The sequence below is a fragment of the Pithys albifrons genome, chromosome 28 (assembly GCF_047495875.1).
Source record: "Pithys albifrons albifrons isolate INPA30051 chromosome 28, PitAlb_v1, whole genome shotgun sequence".
Lineage (NCBI taxonomy): Eukaryota > Metazoa > Chordata > Aves > Passeriformes > Thamnophilidae > Pithys > Pithys albifrons.
The window spans coordinates 1,558,013-1,584,428 of record NC_092485.1 but is presented as its reverse complement, the minus strand read 5'-3'; the positions used below and the strand labels follow the sequence as shown (position 1 = coordinate 1,584,428).

At 52.0% G+C, this 26,416-nt stretch overlaps 1 protein-coding gene across 2 annotated transcripts in view; it reads left to right on the top strand.

Annotated features, from left to right (window-relative positions):
• The first annotated feature begins 1,691 nt into the window (after positions 1-1,691).
• KLHL12 (kelch like family member 12) overlaps positions 1,692-26,416 on the top strand; it is a 28,263-nt gene continuing 3,538 nt past the window's right edge. Inside the window, exons 1-10 of one of the 2 annotated variants that reach the window (XM_071578749.1) lie at positions 1,692-1,778; positions 2,001-2,198; positions 11,134-11,287; positions 12,054-12,271; positions 15,859-16,008; positions 18,682-18,796; positions 20,674-20,780; positions 21,661-21,856; positions 22,575-22,733; positions 24,728-24,826. In XM_071578749.1, the coding sequence (XP_071434850.1) occupies positions 1,692-1,778; positions 2,001-2,198; positions 11,134-11,287; positions 12,054-12,271; positions 15,859-16,008; positions 18,682-18,796; positions 20,674-20,780; positions 21,661-21,856; positions 22,575-22,733; positions 24,728-24,826 (1,483 nt within the window). Of the gene's footprint in view, positions 1,779-2,000; positions 2,199-10,583; positions 10,738-11,133; positions 11,288-12,053; positions 12,272-15,858; positions 16,009-18,681; positions 18,797-20,673; positions 20,781-21,660; positions 21,857-22,574; positions 22,734-24,727; positions 24,827-26,416 lie in introns of those variants that run through there. The other variant, XM_071578750.1, reaches the window with a different exon arrangement.

Below are 26,416 nucleotides of genomic sequence, written 5' to 3'. Positions count from 1 at the left end.
TAAAAATCTTTTTTTTTTGTGATTTTTGGAAGTATTCTCGTGGGGGCCTTTTGAAGGGATTTGTACAATGATCTCTCCATTTTTTATGGTTCTACTTACAATGGCTCCCCTGTGGGAATTTGGGCTTACTCTTGATAGCTCCTTGGCAGGAATTTTGGTCTCCTCGGTGTGTTTTCACAATAGCTCCATAACAGAGGTGGGGTATTTTTAAAAGAGGCATTGCTTAGATTTTTTTTTTGGAGACAGTTTATATAATAGTTATGTAATGGTGTCTTGGGGGAGGATCAGAGATGTGATTTAAAGTGTCTGAGTGATGTTGGATTGGAAAGTGTTTTTCCTGTTAAGTCTCATTCATTGGGTCCATTTTATGCCATGAAGAACAGAGAGGAGACAATGGCAATCACAGGGCTCCCACTCTGACTGCAGCTGCAGGAAAGGGTCCCACAGCCATCCCACAGACAGCTGAAGATGTTCAAGGGTGGAACAAACTGAATCTGCCATGAATATTTCCATCCATGATTGCAACAGCTCCAAATGGATCACCTGAGATGGTCCATTGGTGATCCAGGCCAATATTGACCCCCCTACAGACAAAAAGAGCAGCAAAGGAGGATGAGTGTGGTGGCCCTGGAAGAAAGACACCAGTGATGGGTCAGGATGTAGCTGATCACAGCCCAGTAAGGCAGCCAAGACCCTCCAGGTGATGCATCTTGTTGCTAAACTCAAACTTCAGCCAGTCTTGCACAGTTGCACCTTCTAAAAGAAGTGTCAGAGAAACATAGAATGGATTGGGATGGAAAAGACCTCCAAGATCATCAAGTCCAACCCTTGGGCCAACTCCAGTCCCTTTACCAGATCATGGCACTCAGTGCCACGGCCAAGCTCAGTTGAAAAACCTCCAGGGATGGGGAATCCACCCCCTCTCTGGGCAGCCCATTCCAATGCCTGAGCACTCTCTCTGCAAAGAATTTCTACCTGATCTCCAACTTCAATTTCCCCTGGCAGAGCTTGAGCCCATCGTGCCCCCTTGTCCTATTGCTGAGTGCCTGGGAGAAGAGACCAACCCCCACCTGGCCAGAACTTCCCTTCAGGCAGTTCCAGACAGTGCTGAGGTCACCTCTGAGCCTCCTCTTCTCCAGGCTGAACACCCGCAGCTCCCTCAGCCTCTCCCCATAGGACTTTTCTGCAGGCTGAGCCTCCCCAGCTCCCTCAGCCCTTCCTGCTGCTCCAGCCACTTCCACAACTTTGTTCCCGTCCCTGCACATGTTTCAGCCCCTTCCCCATCCCCATTCCCATCCCCATCCCCATCCCCATTAATCCCCATCCCGGTCTCTCCATCCCCATCCCCATTCCCATCCCCATCCCCATCCCCATCCCCATCCCCATCCCCATCCCCATCCCCATCCCCATCCCCATCCCCATCCCCATCCCCATTCCCGTTCCCCCATTCCCATCCCCATCCCCATCCCCATCCCCATCCCCATCCCCATCCCCATCCCCATCCCCATTCCCATCCCCATCCCCATCCCCATCCCCATCCCCATCCCCATCCCCATCCCCATCCCCATCCCGGTCTCTCCATTCCCTCCATATCCAATCCCGCCCCTCGGTGGCCGCTGGGGGGCGCAGCGCGCTCTCCGTTGCCGTGGCAACCGCGCGGTCACCGGAGGAGGGGCGTGGCGCGCGGCGCGATGACGCCATCAGGGCGCGCCGCGCGGGGGAGAGGGCAGTGCGGGGGGGCGGGCGCGGCGTGCGGGCCGGGACGTGTCCCCGCGGCGGTGAGTGCGGGGACACCGGGCCGGGCTGGGTTAGTCGGGTTGGGCTGGGCCGGGTTAGTCGGGTTGGGTTGGTCTGGGCGAGGTTGGGCCGCGCGGGGTCGCGGCGGGGCGGGGCGGGCGCGGCGGGGCGTGCGGGGCGGCGCAGCGCCCCCTGGCGGCGCGGGAGGTGCGGGCCGGGGGGGGCCCGCCCGTGCCATGTGGCCGTGCTGGCTGTGCCCGCAGGTGCCCCGCGCCATGGCCCCCCCCAAGGACATCATGACCAACTCGCACGCCAAGTCCATCCTCAACGCCATGAACGCCCTGCGCAAGAGCAACACGCTCTGCGATGTCACCCTGCGCGTGGAGCACAAGGACTTCCCTGCGCACCGCATCGTCCTGGCCGCCTGCAGCGACTACTTCTGCGCCATGTTCACCAGCGAGGTCGGTGCCGCCGCCGGCCCCGGGGGCGCCGTGGGTGGAGGAGGCAGGGCCGCCCGGCGATCGGGCTGGCCCTCCGGCCGGCTGGACCTGCGTCGGGCTCGTCCTGTGCTGTCGGGCTGGCCCTCCGGCCGGCTGGACCTGTGTCGGGCTCGTCCTGTGCTGTCGGGCTGGCCCTCTGTCTGTCGGGCTGGCCCTCCGGCCGGCTGGACCTGTGTCGGGCTCGTCCTGTGTCGGGCTCGTCCTGTGTCGGGCTCGTCCTGTGTCGGGCTCGTCCTGTGTCTGTCAGGCTGACCCTCGGGCTGGCCGGACCTGTGTCGGGGTGGCCTTCTGCTATTGGGCTGGCCCTCTGACTGGCTGGTCCTGTGTCGCGCTGGCCCCCTGTCTGTCGAGCTGGTCTCTCTGTCTCTCGGGCTGGCCTTCTGTCTATCGGGCTTGTCCTGTGTCGAGCTAGCACTCTGTCTGTCGGGCTGGCCCCTCTGTCCGTCGGGCTGGCCCCCTGTCTATCAGGCTGGCCCCTCTGTCTATCGGGCTGGCCCCTCTGTCCGTCGGGCTGGCCCCTCTGTCCGTCGGGCTGGCCCCCTGTCTATCAGGCTGGCCCCCCTGTCTATCAGGCTGGCCCCTCTGTCTATCGGGCTGGCCCCTCTGTCCGTCGGGCTGGCCCCCTGTCTATCGGGCTGGCCCCTCTGTCCGTCGAGCTGGCCCCCTGTCTATCAGGCTGGCCCCGTCTCTATCGGGCTGGCCCCCCTGTCCGTCGGGCTGGCCCCCCTGTCCGTCGGGCTGGCCCCTCTCTGTCGGGCTGGCCCCTCTGTCTATCGGGCTGGCCCCTCTCTGTCGGGCTGGCCCCTCTGTCTATCGGGCTGGCCCCTCTCTGTCGGGCTGCTCAGCAGCTGAGTCAGGGTCTCCCCTCCGTTGTGGCCCAAGATCCCCTTGTGGTGATCTTGGATACTCCCTGTGGTGGCCCTGAGTTCCTGCATGGTGGCCCAAAGTCCCTCTGTGGTGGCCCTGGGTCTCTCTGGATTCTCCCACGGTGACCCTGGATTTTCCCACAGTGTATCCAGGTTCCCCCATGATGGCACTGGATGTCTCTGGATCTCCTCCTCATGCTGGCCCTGGAGCCCTCTGGGCCCTCTCCTGGTGGCCCTGGAGCCCTCTGGGCCCTCTCCTGGTGGCCCTGGAGCCCTCTGTGTCCTCTCCTGGTGGCCCTGGAGCCCTCTGTGTCCTCTCCTGGTGGCCCTGGAGCCCTCTGGGTCCTCTCCTGGTGGCCCTGGAGCCCTCTGGGTCCTCTCCTGGTGGCCCTGGAGCCCTCTGGGCCCTCTCCTGGTGGCCCTGGAGCCCTCTGGGTCCTCTCCTGGTGGCCCTGGAGCCCTCTGGGCCCTCTCCTGGTGGCCCTGGAGCCCTCTGGGCCCTCTCCTGGTGGCCCTGGAGCCCTCTGGGCCCTCTCCTGGTGGCCCTGGAGCCCTCTGGGCCCTCTCCTGGTGGCCCTGGAGCCCTCTGGGCCCTCTCCTGGTGGCCCTGGAGCCCTCTGGGCCCTCTCCTGGTGGCCCTGGAGCCCTCTGGGCCCTCTCCTGGTGGCCCTGGAGCCCTCTGGGCCCTCTCCTGGTGGCCCTGGAGCCCCTCGTGGTTCTGGGTCTCCTCATGGTGGCCCCAGAGCCCTTTATCGTGGGCTGGTGGGGACTTGAGGTTGTGTCTGGGACTGTGGTCCTGAATCATGGTCTGCTGTGACCACCCTGAGCCCAGCAAGCTGTCAGGCTGAGCTCCCAAACCAGAGGCTTCTGATACATTTACTTATTTTTCTAGTGGTGATTTGTGGTTTCTGTGGTTCTGGGCATCTTTCCTGGCAGGGGCACCAGGCCCTGGTGCTGTGGCTGGGAAATTCAGGCAGCCCTTCAAGTGCAGGGAAGGGCGTTTGGCAGCTCCCTTAGAATCATAGAATGGATTGGGTTGGAAAAGACTTCCGAGATCATCAAGTCCAACCCTTGATCCAACCCTACTGTGATCACCAGCCCAGGGCACTCCGTGCCCTGGGCTGGTGATCACAGTAGGGTTGGATCAAGACATGGTGGATTCTCACTCAGTGCCACATCCACAGAATCACAGAATGGATTGGGTTGGAAAAGACCTCCAAGATCATCAAGTCCAACCCTTGGGCCAACTCCAGTCCCTTTACCAGATCATGGCACTCAGTGCCACGGCCAAGCTCAGTTGAAAAACCTCCAGGGATGGGGAATCCACCCCCTCTCTGGGCAGCCCATTCCAATGCCTGAGCACTCTCTCTGCAAAGAATTTCTACCTGATCTCCAATTTCCCCTGGCAGAGCTTGAGCCCATCGTGCCCCCTTGTCCTATTGCTGAGTGCCTGGGAGAAGAGACCAACCCCCAGCTGGCCAGAACTTCCCTTCAGGGAGTTCCAGACAGTGCTGAGGTCACCTCTGAGCCTCCTCTTCTCCAGGCTGAACACCCCCAGCTCCCTCAGCCTCTCCCCACAGCACTTGTGCTCCAGTCCCTTCCCCAGCCTTGGGCACTGCCTGAGCAGCTGGTGTGTGCTGGGTTGTGCTGGTGCTGCTGCCCTGGGGGTGTCACCTCCAGCCCTGAGACCTCACCTGAGAGCACCTTGACTCCCAGTTCACCCTGGGAGCCTCACACTGCCTGTGTGCTGTTTCCCTGAGTCACTGACAGGTGCTGTTTGAGCTAAAACCTCCACTCATTCTCACTGTTAAATGTCAGATGCTTTGTCTGGCTTTGTCTTTTATAGGTTTGAACCAATCTCTGTGGCTTTTTCTTACAAAAGATTCTTTCCTTATCCTACCACCTTTCCCCAGAGCAGTGAGAAGCCTTAGTAAGTAGCTCACAGGTCCTAAAGCCCTCCCTGCTAGCCCAGGAGTCCTTGCAGCAGAGAATGGTTTAGTTCTTTGTTTTACCCAGCAATGAAGGCTGTGGCAGAGCTCTCTGTGTGCCCACTGCTCTCAGTGCTGTTGAGGGAACAGGTGTCTCAGTTTTTATATCCTGTGCAAAGCAACCAATAGCAGACCTGTGTGGCCTGGCCACACACCAGCATGTTTTTTTTTGTCCATATCTTTGTGAAATTTGTAAATTCATCAGGTTCATCCTCTTTCTCTGCATGAAGGGAATGTCATTTAAAAGAAAATATTACACACAGCAACTCCAATCCCTGGAGTCTGAAGTTCTCTGTTCTCCAGTGCACAGAATACAGCAGTGCCTCAGCTGCTTCAGGTTTGCCTCCACATTCCTGTGAGTGCTTTTGACTTCTGGACTCTCTCTGGGCAATGTGCAGAGATCCAGTCACTCTGTGTGCTCCAGAATGTTCTTTTTAGCTGCTGACAAAGGCTGAGGGTCACTGTGCTTTGAATCTGGGCTAAGAGGTCTCTCCTTCCTCCGTTATACTCATGTTAATTGTAACATCACAGTGGCCTTGATTGAGAGATGTAATTCTTCCTAGGAGTGAAATTCTTCCTTGGAAAATGCGTGTGCCCAGTGGGCAGGATCTCTCACTGCCTTGTGCCCCAAACTGCCTCTGCTTTAAGGATTTTGCTTAGTTTGGATTTATTCTAAATTTGCTGTTTTGCATGGAAGCCCTGAAGTGACCAACCTGCCCAGGGTCATACAATTATGGGGTGTTTGTGGGAGATCTCCTTCCAGGAAAGGGCACTTTGGTGAGCCCCAGAGTGGACCTGCTTCCTGTGTGTGTGTCCAGGGGCTGGGATGGGACAGGGCTTGGGTGCTCTCCAGGCACTTGTGGGTGCAGAGTTTGGCCACAGCTGGGACTCGGGAGCCCAGAGTGCCCTGTGGTGTCACAGACTAACAGTCCTTGCCAGGGTTTCCTTGGCACTTCATCCCTCAACTCCTGCCAGTGTGGGGACTGCTTGGCTGCTCTGATGTGCCAGCTGGGGCTGCACAAGGGTTTGTTCAGGACTGGTCCTGAGGTTATGCCATGGCATTCCTGGTGTTATAGCCCAGAGTTATGGTGTTATATCCCAGGATTATGGTGTTATATCTCAGGATTATGGTGTTATATCCCAGAGTTACACCACAGCATTCCTGGTGTTATACCCCTGGATTACACAAAGGTATCTCTGGTGTTGTATCCCAGGGTTACACCACAGCATCCCTGGGTGTTATCCCAGGGTTATGCCACAGCATTCCTGGTGTTATATCCCAGGGTTATGGTGTTATATCCCCAGGTTACACCACAGCATCCCTGGTGTTACATCCCAGGGTTACCCCAAGCCATCCCTGGTGTCCCACCTGTGCCTGGCCAGCGCAGCACTGAGACTGACAGCAAACATTGTCCTAAAGAACTGCCTCTGCCTGTCCTGGTTTCTCTGGTTTCCTTCCTGCTCTCACTTCTGACTTTTTAAGAAGTTCTCACTCTTGCTTGGTACTCATTTCATCCCATTTTCTGTTCCTGTTTTCCAGAACAAGGAGAAGCCACTGATGACCTGATGAACCCCAGGCTCTTTACTCTTTCCTTTGCCCCTGTGCTGAGCAGTGTGGGAGAACTGAAACACCACCAGTTTTACCTACAGGGTTGTTATTTGCAGAGACAGTTACAGAGCAGTTTTAGCTCCCCTATATCCTGGTTGTGCACTGGCATTTGTCTGGATTTGGCCAAATTGGGATCTCTTAAGAGCTGATCATTGGCTCCACCTCAGAAAGAGACTGTTCTGTCTTCTCTTGGAGGGTGTGTTCTAGAATTTGAAAAGTTCTTTACTCCTAGAAGGTGGAGAAATATTATTCTGAAAGTAAACAGCTGCTGTTTCCAGGCTCTTACATGGTCAGCCTCACTGCACTGTGAGTGCCTCACTGCACTGACAGCATTTTTCTTCCCCTGCAACTAAGAAGAAATTGGGGTTTATTCCAGTGCACTTTTGTGTATCTGCATTAGTAGAGGCAAAAACAAGAAGTGGCCTTAGGGAAGGAAGTGGTTCCAGAAATTCAGGCCCTTCCTCCTGCAGGGTGAGTTCATGGGTGTCATGGTGTAGCCCCAGCCAGCCCCCAAACCCCTCACAGCCACTCTCTTGCTCACAGTGGGACCAGGGAGGGACTCAGAAGGGTAAAAGCTGAAAAACTTGTGGGTTGAGATAAAGACAGTTTAACATGGAAAGCAAAAGCCACACACACAAGCCAAGCAAAACCAGGAATCCATTCCCTGCTTCCCATGGGCAGGCAGGTGTTCAGCCCCCTCCAGGAGAGCAGGGCCCCATCACACACAGTGGTGATTTGGGAACACAAACACCATCACTGCAAACATTTCCCCCTCCTTTTCTTTCCCCCCACTTTATATAACTGAGCATGATGTGATGTGGCCTGGGATGTCCCTTTGGTCAGTTTGGGTCACCTGTTCTGGCTGTGTCTCCTCCCAGCCTCCCATGCACCCCCTGCCCCCTCACCAGCCTGGCAGCACCAGAAGCACAAAAAGCCTTGGCTCTCTGGGATCACTGCTCAGCAATACAAAAACCATCTTTATTATCATCCCTGTGTTCAGCACAAATTCCAGCACAGTCCTGTACCTGCCACTGGGAAGGAAATTAGCCCTGCCCCAGCAAAACTGAGCTCGATGATTGATGGGTGGAATGGAAGGCACCAACATTGTGTTTCACAGCAGAGCTTTGACCTGCAGCCCCTGCCTTAAGGCTTTCAGCATCCTGGGGTAGAACTCCAGAGGCCTTGAAGTGACTCTCTTGGATTGTGGAAGTGTGTTCTGGTGGATGCTGGAGTTGATTTGGGGATCTGTAGTGCTGCACACTTCTTAAGATGTTAGAAATGTGCTTGTAGGAGGGAGCATCAATCCCTCACTGCTTCACTCCCTGCTGGTGAGCAGAGCTCTGATATTAAACAACAAAGGGGGAAACTGCTCTGAAATTCCAGCAGCAGAGATGCAGAAATGTGTCTGGTGCCACTGAACACCCAGGAAAGAAAACACTCAGCACCTGAGAGAGGAAGGTCTGTGTGTTGATTAGCATTGTGTGACCATAATTTTGCATTCTGAGTCCCAAGATGTGGCTGTGCTGATGAATGAGGGACTGTCCCAGCAGCCCAGCACTGAGCACTGCAGGCAGCTCTCTCATGCTGCACACACAGGCTCGAGCTCAGCTCAGAGTCCTCATGGGATGAAGAGTCTGGAAGGCTGAGAGAATTGGGATTGTTCAGTCTGGAGAAGAGAAGGCTCCAGGGTGTCTTAATTTCAGCCTTCCAGTACCCGAGGGGAGCCAACAAGAAAGGTGGAGAGAGACTGTTTACAAGGGTCTGGAGTGACAAGACAAGGGGGAATGGCTTCAAACTGCCAGAGAGGTCCCTTCCCACCCAAACCATTATGTGATTCTATGATTCTCTGTTCAGAATCAAGTTGTCTCCACCCTGAGATCCTTCTTTGAGGTGTGATGTTAGAATCCTGATTCTGTGTCACATACATTATGTGAAATTGCCTGAAATGCTTCCTTCCTTCCTTCCTTCCTTCCTGCCAGGCATCCTTAGCATGTGAGTAAACTGTGAGCTAAATAACAACCAGGTGGAATGTAGCAGAAATACAAGGGAAGCAGGAAATGATCATCTCTGTGGGTTGGGTGCTGTCCCCATGGTTTGTGTTGTGGTCACAGTATAAAGAGAGTATGTGCATGCCTGAGAATTAAATATTGGTTGTGGCTCAGGAGCTTCTTTACCAGCTCCAGGCTGATGTGTGAAGAACTGATGCTTGCAGGTACCAGAAGGTCTGGTGCCCTTAGGAATAGAAGTTTGTAACTTCTTTTGTTCTAAATATGTGTGGTCTGTCTCATTATTACTACTGGAATCATTGGAACTCTTGTCTGATCAGTTCTGACCTTTGTGCCCTCTGTGTCCTTTGAGGTACCAAACAGTTTAGTCTTGTTTTGGAAATGTTTTGTCTGGCCCAAAGCAGGAACTGGTTTTTCCTTCTGACTGCAGTGCCTGGCCTGTCACACAGCAGGTCAGGTGAGGTGATTTGCTGTTCCTTCCTAGCTCTGGAAGCCATAAGGTTTGTTCACTGAGTCAACAGGCTTGAAAGGCCTCTTCCCTCAAATTACTTGGAGGTTCACCATTCCCTCCTGCACTTCTCATCTCCCCTGCAAGTGTTTCTCAGCAGCTTAGACAAGGCTGAGGCCAGCAGACATCCCTTGCCTTCTCTGCTGTGCCATCAGGTGCCTCTGCAGGAGTAGCTTTCACTGCTCTTGTTTTCTCTCCTGTATCACCTCCTTTTTCCCCAGCTGTGGCACATTCAAAGCCCAGGGATCATGCTCTGACCATGGTCTGTGCTTCCTGAGTCTCTGCCCAACTGGCTGTGCCAGCTTTGGGCTCATTCCTGGCAAGAGTTGCTTTGATCTGCCTGCCCTGGTGCTGAGTCCTTCACCAGTCAGGTTGGTTTGGCAGCTGGGGCAGGGACATCATCCTCTGCTGAGCTGGCAGGGATGGGGATGTGCAGGGTGAATCACAGAGCTGCTGCTTTGGGAAATACAATCTCAGTTTTGTGCAAATCTGGTGGATTCACAGAATTTGCTGTTCCCCAAGATTGACCATTGAGGGGGTGACATTCTTTGGAAAAGATAATTATTCCAGAATTAATCACAGAGGTGATAAAGTAGCCAGGGGACAGTCTGGATTGTGTAAGTGCCATCAGTGCACATATCATCATTTTACTTGCAAATATTTAAGCTAAACCCACATTTAACTCTGACCTTTCTGGCCTAGTCATTCCTTTTAGGAACCTTCACCACAAACTTGCAGAATGGATCAGGAATGACCCGTTTAGAAAGTCTTTTATGTGGTTTGGTTTTAGAGCAGAGTGGTGATGATGTCCAGGGGTTAGAAGGGAAAGTTACTTGTTGGTAGAATTACCTTGTTAAGGTTTAGGGCTGGACATGCTTCAGTGATATCAGACCTATGGGAGGTCACCAAAACTTGGGCAGAAGGTTGTGCTGCTGATGGTGGGCACAGAGGGCCAAATTTCCAGGCCACAGGGACACTTGGCAGAACCCCCAAGGTAAGGAAGAAACTCAGAAAACCAGCTCAGCAACTGGGCTGAAATCAGCCCTGAGTGGGCAAGAGGTGATTTGGGCAGGGGCAGATCCTGACTCCAACCCATGGACCACCAACTCCAGAAACACCCCCCTGCCAGCCCCCTCCACCCCCAGGGGGAGGAGAGAGACTGAGCATGGTGCTAATTAGCATAAGAAGTGAGAGAATCATTAACCAATAGAAGATAAAATGTGGTTTAATAAGAGAACTGGGTAACTTGTAGCCAGTTAAATAATTACCTTTTTTGCTAAGATGTATAAATAGTGAACAGTTTGGGGATTGACCACCCAGACCCCCTTTCTGCACAGAACTGAGATCAGCTCAGTTGGTTAAAACTTGGTTGTAATAACTCCAAGGTCATGGGGTCAATCCCCTGTGTGGGCCATTGACTTAAGAGTTGGACTCTGATCCTTGTGGGTCCCTTCTAGCTCAGAATAGTCTGTGATTCTGTGAAATGAAACAGCTCGGGGGGTGGACTGGCCTCTTGCACACTGGTGAGAGAAGCTGTCTGGGGATAGCAGAGAGGTGGGGACCCCTCTGTGTGTCACACTGCAATTCCCCTGGGCTGTGCCTTGGAGGAAAGGTTGGAGTTCCTGCAGGGAGGAGAGGCTTTGGTTGTCTTACACAGATGACACAAGTGATCTCTGCTGGCTCTGATCTCGGCTCACAGGTTTTCCTGATCCATAACCAACTTTGTCTTACTCATCCTGGAAGTGAATTCTGCAGGGAAATTCTCTCCTTCCTCTTATTCTCTCAGTGAGCACAAAAAGAGAAAGGCCAAACCTCTGTTGAAACCTCTCTGACAGATCTCATTTTCAAATTTCTGAGTGTTGGGGAATTTCTGATCACATCACTAAAAAATAAAACTGTGTCTCTCTTCTAATTTGCAGCTCTTGGAGAAAGACAAACCCTGTGTGGATATCCAGGGCCTGACAGCCTCCACCATGGAGATCCTACTGGACTTTGTATATACAGAAACTGTGCATGTGACAGTAGAAAATGTCCAAGAACTGCTCCCAGCAGCTTGTCTGCTTCAGCTGAAAGGTAAGTCAAGGAGCAGCACAAATTGCACCATTGCTGCTCTTCAGAGATTTGGTTTGTTTGACCCTCTGTGAATGGAGGAGAAACTGGGGGAGGAATGAATGATGTTTATTTTGTCAAATTTCTGTTTTCCTGTGTCCTCCTTGGTAGAGGAACTGACTTGGGTGCAAACAAAGGTTATTGTTCCATGCTTTGGGCTACTGGATTTCTGCAGGAAATTCCCGAGAGGAATTGTGGGCTGTATAGCACATAAATGTTACAGCTCAGTCAAATGATGATAATAACCAAATCCTTGATGTCATTTGACCTGCCATCACAGCATGTCTGGGTTTGTGACAGACTGGTTGATGTCACTGCACCTGTGGAGTTATCCCAGGCAATTATCCCAAATCCCTGGCAACTCACCCAATAGTTATCACAGAAAACCTGGAATTCTGGTACTCATATCCACCAGCAGATACATTTGTGGTTTGTAATCCATGAAGCTGAGTACAACTCACATTAAGAATCTTTTCCTAGTATCAGATTGATGTTATTTTTCCATTTAAATAGAACAGCCAGAGCCCAAACCAGCCCAAACAAATGGTCTGCCTGGTTTGAGTGTCTTCACATTCTCCAAAGCAAAACCTGCATGTCTGTGTTTCTGTAGTACTTCTTATTTCAGTTGGGTTTTCATTATGGTTTAGAAGTTTCTTTTCTGAAGCCCTTTCCAAAGCAGTGGATTGACAGTAAGCCTGCAGTGCTCATTCACCCCTCCAATCTTCCATAGGTGTGAAACAAGCTTGCTGTGAGTTTCTAGAAAGCCAACTGGATCCATCAAATTGTTTGGGCATTCGGGATTTTGCTGAGACACACAATTGTGTGGATCTAATGCAAGCTGCAGAGGTCTTCAGCCAGAAACACTTTCCAGAGGTGGTTCAGCATGAAGAGTTTATCCTCTTAAATCAAGAAGAGGTTGAAAAGCTCATCAAGTGTGATGAAATTCAGGTAAAACCTGAAAAGTACCATTACTGTGCAAAGCATTGAAGTAAAATTTGAAACCAGTCAGTAATTAGTCCAATACTCCTGGGGTGGACTTCACACAGTTCCTAATTTGAAATTTAATTTTCAAAAAGCTTCCAATTTCTTTTGCTAATTTGTAATCTGAATTTGATCAATAACATGTAGTTTCTCTCTAAGAATTTGTTGTGCCCCAAGTGTTTCTTGCAGGTCAGCCACAGGGAGTTCCCTCTGCAGAGGTTTTGGTACTTTATTCCCTCCTTTCCTTGGAGAAGAGACATTGTCTCAATGCCTACATTTCTGAAATACCCCCAAGCTTTAACTTCTGTTTGCCCTTTGCTCAGCAGCACAAGGACTGCAGGTGCCATCCCCAGGATGCTGCAGGGTGGGCTGACTCTGCAGGGAGTTACAGGCAGATTTAGTTCCCTTAAGGTGCTTCCTGGAGGATTTGCTACTTGACTGGAATATCTGAAATAACATTTTTCCAACTTTTCTATGAATAAAGTGAACGTTCCCTGGTAATGAGGGCAGGGCTTGATTATTTATTGGGGTGGATTTTGTCAAGAGCTGCTGTTCACTGTGGTTGAAGGGCTTGAAGCAGTCACTGATCAGAGTTCAGAGGAACAGGAACTCTTAGAAGCAAACCAGTGTAAGAGTTAACTTTGGTGGAATTCCTGAAAAGCCAATACAGGAGTAGGCAGAAGAGAATTGTTGATGTGTGCCTCGAAAGTTCTGGGCACCTCAGTTCAGGGAAGAGATTGAGGGGCTGGAGCGGGGCCAGAGAAGAGAAACGAGGCTGGAGAAGGGACTGGATGTGGCACTGAGTGTCCTCTGAAACACCTCCAGGGACAGAGAATCCAACATGTCTTGATCCAACCCCACTGTGATCACCAGTCCAGGGCACTCAGTGCCAGAGTGATCCCAGTGGGGTTGGATCAAGAGTTGGACTTGATGATCTCAGAGGTCTCTTCCAACCCAAGTGAGAAGAGAAGAGCAACAAGGGTGGAGAAGGGACTGGAGCACAAGTGCTGTGGGGAGAGGCTGAGGGAGCTGGGGGTGTTCAGCCTGGAGAAGAGGAGGCTCAGAGGTGACCTCAGCACTGTCTGGAACTGCCTGAAGGGAAGTTCTGGCCAGGTGGGGATTGGTCTCTTCTCCCAGGCACTCAGCAATAGGACAAGGGGGCACGATGGGCTCAAGCTCTGCCAGGGGAAATTGAAGTTGGAGATCAGAAAAAAACTCCTTTGCAGAGAGAGTGCTCAGGGATTGGAATGGGCTGCCCAGAGAGGGGGTGGATTCCCCATCCCAGGAGGTTTTTCAGCTGAGCTTGGCCGTGGCACTGAGTGCCCTGATCTGGTAAAGGGACTGGAGTTGGCCCAAGGGTTGGACTTGATGATCTGTGAGGTCTTTTCCAACCCAGTTGATTCTGTGATTCTGTGAAAGTGGCTTTCAGCCACACTGGCATCCTCTGGCTGCTTGAGGAAGAGTGTGAGACAGCAGTGAACAACCCAGCCCTGGCCAGAGGCAGCAGAGAAGGCTGAGTGTGTTTGGTGTCTGACAGGCTGCAGCTTCACACTCTGAAGGGCTGAGCTTGTGTGGGTTGTGGTGATACTGAGAGTGGCTTCAGGCAGGGAGGGGGAAATCATGAACTGGAGAGTGGACCAGCCCAGCAGAGCAACATTCCTTGTGGGCTGGAAGGGCTGGTTCAGGCCTTGCAGGAGGCAGTGAGGTGGACATGCACTGTCATTCCTTAAGAAGATGGGACCAGTGGGGTGAGGGAGGGGATTCTCCCCCTCTTCTCTCTCCTTGAGAAGCCTCAGCTGGAGCACTTTGTGCAGGTCTGGGGTCCTCAGCACAAGAAAGGCATGGACTGTTGGAGCAGCCCCAGGGGGGCCATGGACATGCTCTGAGAGGGCCAGAGCTGCTCTGCTCTGGAGAGCTGAGAGGGTTCAGCCTGGAGAAGAGAAGGCTCCAGGGAGACCTCAGAGCCCTCCCTGTGCCTAAAAGGGGCTTGTAAAAAAGAGGAGAAGCAACTTTATACATGGCTGATAATGACAGGACATGGGGTGATGGTTTTGATGTAAAAGAGGAGAAATTTAGATTAAATGGTGGGAATAAATTCTGTGAGGGTTGGGGGGACCCTGGCAAAGGTTACCCAGAGAAGCTGTGGCTGCCCCATCCCTGGAAGTGTCCAAGGTCAGGTTGGACAGGGCTTGGAGCAACCTGGGACAGTGGAAAGTGTCCCTGCCCATGGCAGGGGGTGGGACTGGATGAGCTTTGAGGTCCCTTCCAACCCAAGTCATTCTGGGATAAGGAGCAAATCTCTCAAATCTCCCTCTTGCTGTGCCAGCACAGAAGTGCTGTGTGGAATCAGAGTGTGCTGAAGGAGCACCCTCAGAAAATCCCTGGGTTGTTCAAGAAATACAGTGGCAGGTCCTCCCTGTGATGCTGCATTTAGTGTTACTTATCATTTATCAGAAAACAAATTATTTAATGAACAGTAAAACTGTTAAATATGTCTGAGGAGATTCAGTTCAGGAGGGAATAAATCAATGCAGGATTATTGCATTTAAAGAGGAGCTGGGGAAATTGGAAACAATGCAGTGCTCTGCTCTCCTTTTGTGAGCTCTAATTGTCCTTTCCCTGTGTTTCCAATAGAAAGAGGCCATTCCAAATTACACTGTAACAAATATAAATCAATGGCTTGGAAGAATGGCCTTACATAATTAACCTCTGTGGCTCCCTGCCCCAGAACATTCTGCCTGACAGCTTCAAACTGGACTTCAAAAGGGACCAGTCATAGACTGTTGGGAAGGCTCAGTCCTCTCATCACAGGCTCTCCTTTTATCTTCATCTTTAGTCTCAGTTAACAGACTTTGTGATAATTAGTTCATGTCTGTTTTGCTTTTATGTTGGATGGTCTGATAGACGTGCCAAAAGCAAACCAAACCAATATATTGCAGAGATTTTTACAATCCTTTTGCTTTTGTTAATCTGAGATATCAGCAGCACCTGAGATTCTCTAACAGTAGAAATAAACAGTAACATTGATGCCCTGGGGTTCTCCACTCTGAAATCCAATTGCTTGTATTTTCTTAAACATGGATTGAAATTAAAATAAATCACTTTAATGTACCTGGTCTGGCTGGGGTGTTCCAGGGGCTGCTGGGGACCACACCACACACTGCTCTGTGCAAAGGAAAACGTACTTCTGATCATCTCTGTGGTGACACTGCATTTTGCAGGGCCACAGCTCCTGCCCCACAGAGAATTTGGGGAGCTGCCCTGTGAGTTCCTGCAGGTCAGCAAGTGGCAGCTGCAGGCTCTGGCTTACCACTCCCTGCTCTGGCACTTGGCCTGCCTGTTGTTGATCTCAGCTATAGGGAAAAAAACAAATGCAAGTTTAAGGAAAAGGAAGTGAGGGAATTTCATGCTGGGGATTGTTCTGACAGACTCTTAGCACAGTATCCCACCCCTTGGTCACTGTGAGGCAGCGCCAGCAGCCTGGACATTCTCTGTTCATGGCAGCAGCTCCAGTGTCCCCCTGCAGTGTGATCAGGGTGTGGCTCCCCTTGCAGGTGGACTCGGAGGAGCCCGTGTTCGAGGCCGTTATAAACTGGGTGAAGCACTCGAAGAAGGAGCGGGAGGCGTCGCTGCCGGAGCTGCTGCAGTACGTGCGGATGCCGCTGCTCACCCCGCGCTACATCACGGACGTCATCGACACCGAGGTACGGGCACAGCTGGGCCGGTCCCGTGTGTGAGGGAGAGCACTCCGGACTCCGAATCCCAAGGGTGTGAGTTTGAGTCTCAGTGGGACCATCCCCTGGCAGTTAAAGCCTCCCTGTATCCCATCCCGTCAGCAGGGTCAGCCCCGGTTGGTACAGGGTGCTGTGACAGTCCCGAGGACTTCACTGTCACTGTCTGGACTCGTTTGGCCCTGGCAGATGGACCTCAGGACTGAAACGGTGGGGTCAGTTCTGCACATGCTGTGCCTCACCTTAAAAATCCACTGCACAGGCTCAAAGGGCACACCCACGTGGGGAGAGCCCTTCCCAAATCTTTGTTCACAAAGTTGGCAGCAGCAGGGCCTGTCTGCGACTGCATGCCCCTGCTTGGGCTCCTGCTGCCCTCCTGCTGCCCTCCTTCTCTCCTGATGCCTTTTGGTTCTGACTCTGTGGAGCTGCCCCTGCTTGGGGTTCTGCTGCCCTCCTGCTGCCCTCCTTCTCTCCTGATGCCGTTTGGTGCTGCCATTGGAGCTGTCCCTGCTCAGCTGCAGTGCCACTGTCACACCAAGCTGTCACACTACTGTGCCAGCACACCCACATGGGAAGAGCCCTTCCCAAATCTTTGTTCACAAAGTTTGGCCATATATACAGGCACAGCTGGCAGCAGCAGGGACTGTCTGCCACTGCATGCCCCTGCTTGGGGTCCTGCTGCCCTCCTTCTCTCCTGATGCTGTTTGGGGCTGACTCTGTGGAGCTGTCCCTGCTCAGCTGCAGTGCCACTGTCACACCGAGCTGTCACACTGCTGTGCCAGCAGTCACAGCATCTGCAGCCCAAGGGTGCCCTGTCCAGAGCCATTAGTCAGCTGTCTCTGCTGATACATGCAGCACCTTTCTGCTGTCATCCCTTATAGTGTCCAACCTTCGTGCTTTCTACCTTCATTCCTCAGCGCTGGCAGGTCCCCTTCCCCAGGCTGGAGGTTGCTGGGATTGATCTCAGGGAGGATGTGGCTCCTCAGAAGGTGTCTGAGGTGCAGATGGGCAGCCTGTAGCTCTGGGTGAGAAGGACAGCAGCTGTGTGGGCCCAGGACCAGCACACAGCCAAGCACCGTGGCTCACACTGCTGCTTTGCACACTGGGATGCTGCAGTGGCAACCCAAAATGGGGATGATTATGATGGAATGACAGACTCCTGATTTGATGGACAGAAACCAGTTTATTGTTAGTGATCCAGGGTTTTTATACTAATCACTGTCAACTGGGAGTGGTTAAGCACATCTAGGCATAACACAGGCACACAGACAGCACACACAGACATTCACAGACTCTGGAGTTTCAGGCAATTCATTCACACTCCACATGGCTGAGAGCTCAGCTCTGTCTGGACAGTAAATCAAGACTTTTATACAAGGTCATTCTGACAATTCCCAGGCTGCTTTGATTTTCTTCTCTCTTGTTCTCATGGTGGCTTACTAAAGATGATGATAAGAGATAATTAAGCTTTTCAATGGATGTTTAATTGCAAGCAGGAAGGATGCTGACCCCAGGCAAGGTTTGAAAGGAAGGCAGAGGGAAGTTCAAACCAGCCTTCAGGTTAGATGGTGATGGGAGGTACTCAGGGGTTACTGCCCCCTGTCACCCAACAGATGCTGAATGGTGAGTGAGGGATATTTCTGTATATAAGAAAAGACTGATTTAGCAACAGTCATCTTGAGAGGAATAGATCATGGATGTTCTTAGAGCAGCTAACAGGTTGTGCCAGAGCTAAAGGGTGTTCAGTCAGCTTGTTATGGTCCACTTCAAACTGAAATTGAAGTTGATGAAAAAGGGATTGGTACCAAAACCAATAGATCTGTTCCAAATCCAGCCTGAGACAGTGTGTACAGGCCCTCAGCTCCCTGAGAGTGAATGCACAGGGTGGTTTCTCCAGTGTGGCAGTGCCACTCACTGGTGGGACATCCTCAGCCTGGGGCAGCGTGGAGAGTGGCGTGTTGGTCCCTTGTGGGCTCTGAACACTCTGGCTGCCTCACACAAACACTGAGAACCTGTGAAAATAAACCTGAGAGCAGTGGAAGTGGAAGAAGAATATACACCAAACACCCAACTGAGTGCTGAGAGTTCAGGGGAGGTTGGTCCAGGGAGGGGAATTACAAGGCATTGTGCAAGGAGATGGGCTGTCCTTGGGTGAAATGTCCCTGACTCTTCAACAAGGCCTCACTGCTTCTGCTGCCTCTCCTCAACTCCATGTCCCATGTGCACAGGGGTTGGGACTATAATCAGCTTTGTTGTGCTGTGCTCCATCCTCTCCAGTGGCAGCTGCAGGCCAAGATGTGGGGCAGATTGAGCCACACTGGTTTCAAGTGTGGTTTCACTGCCAGTTCCCCTTCTCAGACATACTTCTGCTGGCTTAAATGTAGCAGAAGTGGCTTTTCAGTTCAGTCATTTTCCTTATGGAACCTGCAGAGCCAGGCTGTGAGAATCAAGCCATATCTTCTCAGCTGCAGTCTGGTCTTCAGTTGCCCTTGGATTTCCCTGCATGCAGTGTTTGCACCAGGACACTGCAGCCTGCACACAAGTCCTTTTCATGCTGTCTGAGCTGATAAGAGTTGGCTTTAGGACAGTTCCTCTGAGGTTTCTTAAAATACATTGCATCTACCAGTGACTCATGTTTCTCCCCAGCCTTTTATACGCTGCAGCCTCCAGTGCAGAGACCTCGTGGATGAAGCCAAGAAATTCCACCTTCGGCCTGAGCTCCGGAGCCAGATGCAGGGACCCAGGACACGGGCACGTCTGGGTGAGCAGCAGGGGAGAGGACACTGAGAGAGGCTGGAGCACTGACAGATCATAGAGTCACAGAATCACAGAATGGATTGGGTTGGAAAAGACCTCCAAGATCATCAAGTCCAACCCTTGATCCAACCCCACTGTGATCACCAGCCCAGGGCACTCCGTGCCCTGGGCTGGTGATCACAGTAGGGTTGGATCAAGACATGATGATCCCAGTGGGGTTGGATCAAGACATGATGGATTCTCACTCGTGCCACATCCATAGAATCACAGAATCATAGAATGGATTGGGTTGGAAAAGACCTCCGAGATCATCAAGTCCAACCCTTGGGCCAACTCCAGTCCCTTTACCAGATCATGGCACTCAGTGCCACGGCCAAGCTCAGTTGAAAAACCCCCAGGGATGGGGAATCCACCCCCTCTCTGGGCAGCCCATTCCAATGCCTGAGCACTCTCTCTGCAAAGAATTTCTACCTGATATCCAACTTCAATTTCCCCTGGCAGAGCTTGAGCCCATCGTGCCCCCTTGTCCTATTGCTGAGTGCCTGGGAGAAGGGACCAACCCCCACCTGGCCAGAACTTCCCTTCAGGGAGTTACAGAGTAGAATGAGATGAGCTTTGAGGTTCCTTCCAACCCAAACCATTCTGTTATTCTGTGATTTTAGAAAGACACATTTAATTTTGTTCTTAGTTGAAATGCTTTACCTGATAAAAAAGACATTATAAAACTGTTTTATTGTTTAATTGTACAGGTTAAAACTGCACCTTGTTGCTGAGCTTCATCCTTTGAATTCAGCCCTACCTGTTTTAATTGATTCCATACCATCTGATAACAGCAATGTGTCACTTATAAACTCTAATCAAGTTGTATATTAACTTTGCATGGGAGCAGCTGAAGTGATTGCACTTCTGGCTGTCTTGCTGGACAGGAGGCTTTCCAAGCTGTTGAAGCTCTTTTTTGAATGCCTCCTAGTTATGTTTTATATTATTCTTCATCTCAGGTCTCAGCTCTTTTGCTTTGTGACAGACAAGGTCTTGTTAAGTGTTTGCTGCTTGGTGCTCTGTCCTTCTGCAAATGAAAAGCTGGACAGTCCTAAACTGTAGTGATAAACTATTCCAGAAAGGGCCCAGAGGCTGCTCAGCTGTTCTAAACCTGAGACAGAATTCTGCTTACAGGCAGTGGGTACAGGGCAAGTTAAAACCCTCCAGTTCACAGCTATTATTCAAGTCATGGTGGACATAAGTAAAATTCAGAGGCTATCTGAGAGAAAGAAAGTAGAGGGAAGGCAACTTTGAAATGAAATGCTTAAGATTTAAGAGACAGTTCCTGGGAAAATATTTAATTAATTTTCCAAGCTTCAGACAGCCTGACTTGTTTCTCAGTTAAGTGGTGAACAAAGTCCCCAAAGTCAGGGCTGGATGTGACCTGCAGCTGAGGGGAGGCCTTGTGGTGTGAGGAGACTGCAGAGGAGCAGCCATTTCCTCTGGATTCTGTGGGGTGGTGAGAAGTTTGGGAAAAACAGTGGAAAGAATACAAAAGGAGATACAAAGGAGCCAACTTCAGCACCTAAATGAGCTGGCTTGTCTTCTCAAAGTGCCCCTGGTGCTGGGAGGGACAGCCCTCCAGCAGGCAGCTCCTGACACCTCACTCAGCTGTCCTGCCACATACCCTGAAGAGTTTCTCCCTCCTTTTCCTGCTGAGCACAGAGGGAGTCCAAGTGCCTGGAGCCAGGTTAGAGCCCTGCTCCAGAGCTCTGACGAAACCAGGGATTTAGAGGCAGCTTTGTACCAGGGAAGGCTCAGTGTTTCCTCAGGGTGTTCCCCTGAGGTGACCCTTTGGTTGTGGCGGGATTGACTTGGCCCTGCTCTCCCTGTCTGCCCCAGGAGCCAACGAGGTGCTGCTGGTCATCGGAGGCTTCGGCAGCCAACAGTCCCCCATCGACGTGGTGGAGAAATACGACCCCAAGACCCAGGAGTGGAGTTTCCTGCCGGTAAGGGGCGGGTTTGGATCAGCACTGGGCTGACCAGGTGGTGAGCAAACACTGATCCTGCAGCATCAGCTGGATAACAATCCTCTTTGGGCTGTCCTGTGCAATCTGCTGAGGATTTCTGACAGAAATTCTTTAGAGATTTACATGAATGCTGAAACAGCCTCAGTTTGCTGAGTGACTGAGGGAGAGGGGGTTGTCATAGTCCTGATCAGCTGAGCCTGCAGAGACCCACATCTTGGCTGTGGGAGTGAGAACTATCGTGTTTCTGAGTGAAGGGGTGTTAAGCTTTAAGGTTAGTGATGATAATTGGGATGTCAATAGGAACAGTGTAATCAGTGCAGCCTTCAGGCTGCTCCATGATCCCACTGCTTGCAGTGTTTTGGAGCATAAAGGGAAGACAGAATTCCTGCAATGAAGAGCATTTCAACACAAATTAAAATCACCTTAATCTGTGTGAAAGTGCCTCTTTTTTAATAATCACCAATCAGGGCAGACACAGTACAACCTGGTGTCCCAAATTCTGGTCTTTTTTGGAGGCTAAAAGCTTCATCAAACGTTCTGAGTCTTCACATTTTCCCATTATCAGTGTCTGTAAAGCCAGTGAGAGGCACACACAAGTCCCAGATGCATCAAAGATTCTGTAGCAATATAAGATAAATGACATTTAATGCAAAGAGACATGGCCCTGACAAGAGAGTACAGCCAGGGGAAGGCACACACAGTCACTCAGGCTGTGTCCTTTGAATCCATAGCACTGCCTGCTCTGGGATTGTGGGCTGTTTCCCAGAGGAGCAGCAGAGGAAGGTGGAAGGGCAGTGTTGGTCTCCATGCCCCAGTGTTGTTTGCTGCCTCTGACCTTTCTGTTCCTTCGCTGCCCCAGAGCATCACCCGGAAGAGGCGCTACGTGGCCACCGTGTCCCTCCACGACCGGATCTACGTGATCGGGGGCTACGACGGCCGCTCCCGGCTCAGCTCCGTGGAGTGCCTGGATTACACCTCGGACGAGGATGGCATCTGGTACTCCGTGGCTCCCATGAACGTACGGCGAGGGCTGGCGGGAGCCACGACCCTTGGAGGTTTGTCCTGGTCAGAACAGCCTGTTCAGCGCTCGCCCTGAGGTGGCCTGAGCTGGGATGTGCAGAGTGGGCTGGCTCTGGGGGGAGGAGGGGACCCTGAGATTCTGCCTTCTCACCACTGGGATTCAGAAATGGAAACCTTGCCCACGTATCCTGAGAGGAGCTCTGCCTCCGCTGCGTTCCTACAGCACAGATCTGTGCAGTGAGGGAAAGGGGCTCTGTGAGGGATGGATTGTGGAGTGGGAAGCTCTGAGGGGGGTGACAGTGTTGGGCAGCACTGAGCACAGGGCACCAAGTACAGCTGTGATCATCCAGCACTGGAGAGACTGGAGCATGTGCAGGGAAGGAGTGAGGGCTTTGGGGAGGTGCTGACATGATGCTCATGATAAGGCAGGGTTTGGGTTTGGGCATGGCAGTGCTTCAGTGGTTCTGCAGCATGAAGAAAATAATTGGGTGTGCATGTTCTCCTTCACCCAACAGCAAGAAGCAGATTTAAGGGCCAGATGGGGTTTGTGTTTGTTTGCAGGGCCTGTGAACAGGCTGGTGCACTGAGCCAGGCTGAGGAGCCTGGGTTCCTCTTGGCTCCCTGTGTGCCAAGGTCTGTTGTTGTTCTGGGGTTTGCAGCCCATGTTTAAGTTTTGCTTCATCTGTGAGGGCCCTCGTGCCCCATGTGCACGTGTGACTCTTGACTTGCTGGGTCCCACCCCTGTCATTGCAGACATGATCTATGTGTCGGGGGGCTTCGATGGGAGCCGCCGGCACACCAGTATGGAGCGCTACGACCCCAACATCGACCAGTGGAGTATGCTGGGAGACATGCAGACAGCACGGGAGGGAGCGGGGCTGGTGGTCGCCAATGGAGTGATCTACTGCCTCGGTAGGTACCTCAGGACCCCTGGGAGTTCTGTAAATCCTGGCTTTTTACCAAAGTGACCATGCAGGTGCTGCCTGGAGAATCACAGAATCATAGAATCAGTTGGAGTGGAAGAGACCTCTGAGATCATCAAGTCCAACCCTTAATCCAACCCCACTTTGATTGCTAGATCGTGGCACTCAGTGCCACGTCCACTCTCACCTTAAAAACCTCTAGGGTCGGAGAATCCACCCCCTCTCTGGGCAGCCCATTCCAATGCCTGACCACTCTCTCTGTAAAGAATTTCTTCCTGATATCCAACCTAAACCTCCCCTGGCAGAGCTTGAGCTGTGCCCTCTTGTCCTACTGTTGGTTGCCTGAGAGAAGAGACCAATCCCCACCCGGCTACAACATCCTTTCAGGGAGTTGTAAAGAGTGGTAAGGTCTCCCCTGAGCCTTGGGAGGACCAACCTGTCACATCCAGGTTAGAAGAGGTTTTACCACTGCCCTGGGCACTCCCTGCTGTGTCAGTGAATGCTGCCTGTTCTTACTGTTCCCAGTAATACATGAGATCCCTATGACCAACCATGATTCTCATTTCCCCTGGTGCCCCACCCATAGAGGTCTTCTTGTGTTCTGTCTCCAAGCTGTCTTGCAGGAGCCTTCTTCAAAACAGCATGTCCTTGAGAGAGCTTAACAATGTATAAGAAAATGTTTTAGCAACTTCTAATACCACCTAATATGTGAGCAACCCAGGAAAATCCATGTAACCTGTATAATTCTGAAAATCTACAAAATATACACTATAATCCTTAGGCATCATTACAATGGCTTGGACTGGAGCTGCTGTATCACAGCAGGGAATGCTGCAAGGTGCACATTACACACAATTTACACACTGCATTTGAGGGCTGACTGAAGTGTGGAGGATGAGCAGTGCCCCCTGAGGCTTGCAAAACCTGGGCAGGGGCAAAATGCCCAGAGATGCAGCAGGTAACCAAGGGACAGAGGGAGAGGGTTCACCTGGACCACACAAAGCAATGGTGGCAATATATCATGAGCTGTGTGTTCTCCAGCTCCTTTCTGTAGCCTCCATTTCAGTTTCAGAGCCCCACACCAGCTGTGAATATAGTGAGAATGCCAAAGGGCAAAGCACTCTGAAACCTGTTCTAGAGGTCTCTTTCTGGGCCCTGAAAAGGCAGACCCAGCATTGCATCCACATCTGTTACAGTCCTGTACAATCCTGTACCCGAAACTTGTTCTATAGGTCACCTTCTGGGGCCTAAAAAAGGCAGACCCAGCATTGCATCCACATCTGTTACAGTCCTGTACCTGGAGAGTCACAGGTTTCATACACCAGACACTGGTTTCGTAGACCCACTAAATGGATTGAGGTGGAAGGGACCTTAAATAAAGCTCATCTCATTCCAGCCCCCTGCCATGGGCAGGGACGCCTTCCCCTAAGCCAGGTTGCTCCAAGCCCCCTCCAACCTGGCCTTGAACCTGGCCATAAACCAACCCAGTTTATGGGTTTCATGTCCCCCTCCCAAATTCCTCCTGCTGTTCCCCAGGGCAGATGGCAGCCTGTGCTCCATTGCTGAAGCTGCACAGAGACTTTTTAGTATGTTGTGAAACAGCCCTTGAGACATCCCAGCCTACCCTGTTCAGACCTGAGGCAGTGCAATGCTGGGAGCTGCACATCTGCAGGGCAGCACATCTGCAGGGCAGTGCCAGCAGTGGCCTCAGCGTGCTCAAAGGCAGCTCAGGGCAGCACAGGGCTGGCCTGGTGTGCTGGTTTGGGGAGATGATGCTCTCCCACGTGGCCCAGAGCAGGGCAGGGGCAGAGCTGGCTCTGGGCTTGCTGCAGGACCCTCTGTCCCACAAGGGTGGGCTGTCCTGGTGGCACAGTGGCAGTACCACACAGCACCACGCTGTGCTCAGCATGAACCAGCCATCTGACTGCTCTCTACACAGAAAACATTCCTCAGAAGTCACCCCCAGGGTTTGTTTTGTTTCAGGTGGCTATGATGGGCTGAACATCCTGAATTCTGTAGAGAGGTATGACCCCCACACTGGACACTGGACAAATGTCACCCCAATGGCCACCAAGCGCTCAGGTAAGAGCCCACAGTGCCTGGAGTCAGGGTGTTTCCAGCTGCACTGGGGCAGCACTCACTGCTGGTGTGTTCTGCTGCCCTAGAGGGTGCTTTGGGCCCCAGTGTGGTTTGGCTTTGAGAAGGGATGATTTTAGGACATGCTGAATTCCCAGGAGAAATACTAATTTTCACAGCCTGATGTCTCCATCCCATGCTAAGGTGTATATGAGGAGTGTGGGGAGGGGGTTGTAGGTGACAGGGAAGGAGAGGAAGTTCTGTGTGACTCTCAAAACTACAAACAGTACTTGGCTTGGAGAAGAACCCACAAGGCACCAGCTACAGACCATGGTACAGCTGCACAGGACATGGGGAAGGCAGGAGTGCCCTGTCAGGCTGCTCCTTCACCTCCACTCTGCTCTGAGGTATGTGGGGCCTCAGCTGCTGGGGCAGCAGGACCACAGAGAGCAGCACTGCCAGAGCAGTGTCACCCTGCAGTGGCGTTGCATTCATGACTTCAAACATGGTGCAGTCACACAGTAATTTCCCCCCCCCAACTCTTCACTTGCCTCTCCAGCTTGGAGTTCCATCCAAGATTTAGGTTGGTGTTGTATCTAGGAGAAGAATATAGTTTAAATCCTACTTTTGGAGTATCTTTCTGTTTAAGCTCTACTTCATTTCTCAGAGGAGTTCCAGCAGGGCTCCTGCAGCTCCTGTGTGCTTAGATCTCCTCTCTGCTCTTCCCCTGTGCCTCAGGCCTCCTGTGCTGCCCTCCATGCCATTCTGGTGAGCAGCCCTGGCCCTGCACAGGCAGGATGCTCAGTGCCTCCACAGCTGGGTGGTTCCCAGTCTGGTAGTTCTGTGCTTACAGACCCTCTTTTTCAAACTCCTTTTTGAAGTTGCTTTTTCTCTGCTTCTTTCAGTAGCTGCCCCCCCAGAGTCAGCCTGGGCAGAACTGCTTTGTGTACTGTTCCTGCTTAGGGACTAGTGCTGGGTACTCACTAAAACTGGGCTCTGCTCCAAAAACATTTCAGCTTTCTTGTTCCTGCAGTGGCATTCACCAAAACCCAAAGCTTTAAATATTTATTCTTGTGACAGGGCTATTCCTGTTAAGTGTGGGTTTATCTGCCAGAATGGTTTTGATTTAGGAGTTGGATGCTTTCCACATCCAGGAAGACCCCACATAAAACACAGGATAAAATCTGTAGATTTTCCTGCATCAGAGGCACTGTGTGAGACCGACCCACAGGTCTCTGGGAAGCTTGAGGATGCCATGGCTTTCCCCAAGGGATCTGCTGTAAGCACCACAGAAGATTTACTTTGGGCAAGACCAAAAGCAGAGTTCAAGAGAAAAACCTACAACAGGCATTTCCCAGGTCCATGCTCGCTTCCCACAGGATTTGGAGGCTTTGGTAGAAGTGCTTTGGCCTGAAACATGAGGTGCTTGGTGCCACAAGTGAGCAGGAAAATGGTCAGGCACTTGACCCCAGCCTTGGCACTGTCACCTGGAGCACCAAGATCTGAAATGTGGGTGTGCCCAAGGACCTTCTTTAGCCCAGGTTTTTGTGCTGCCACTCTGATACCAACACCCCTAACTAACTACTAGTACTGTAG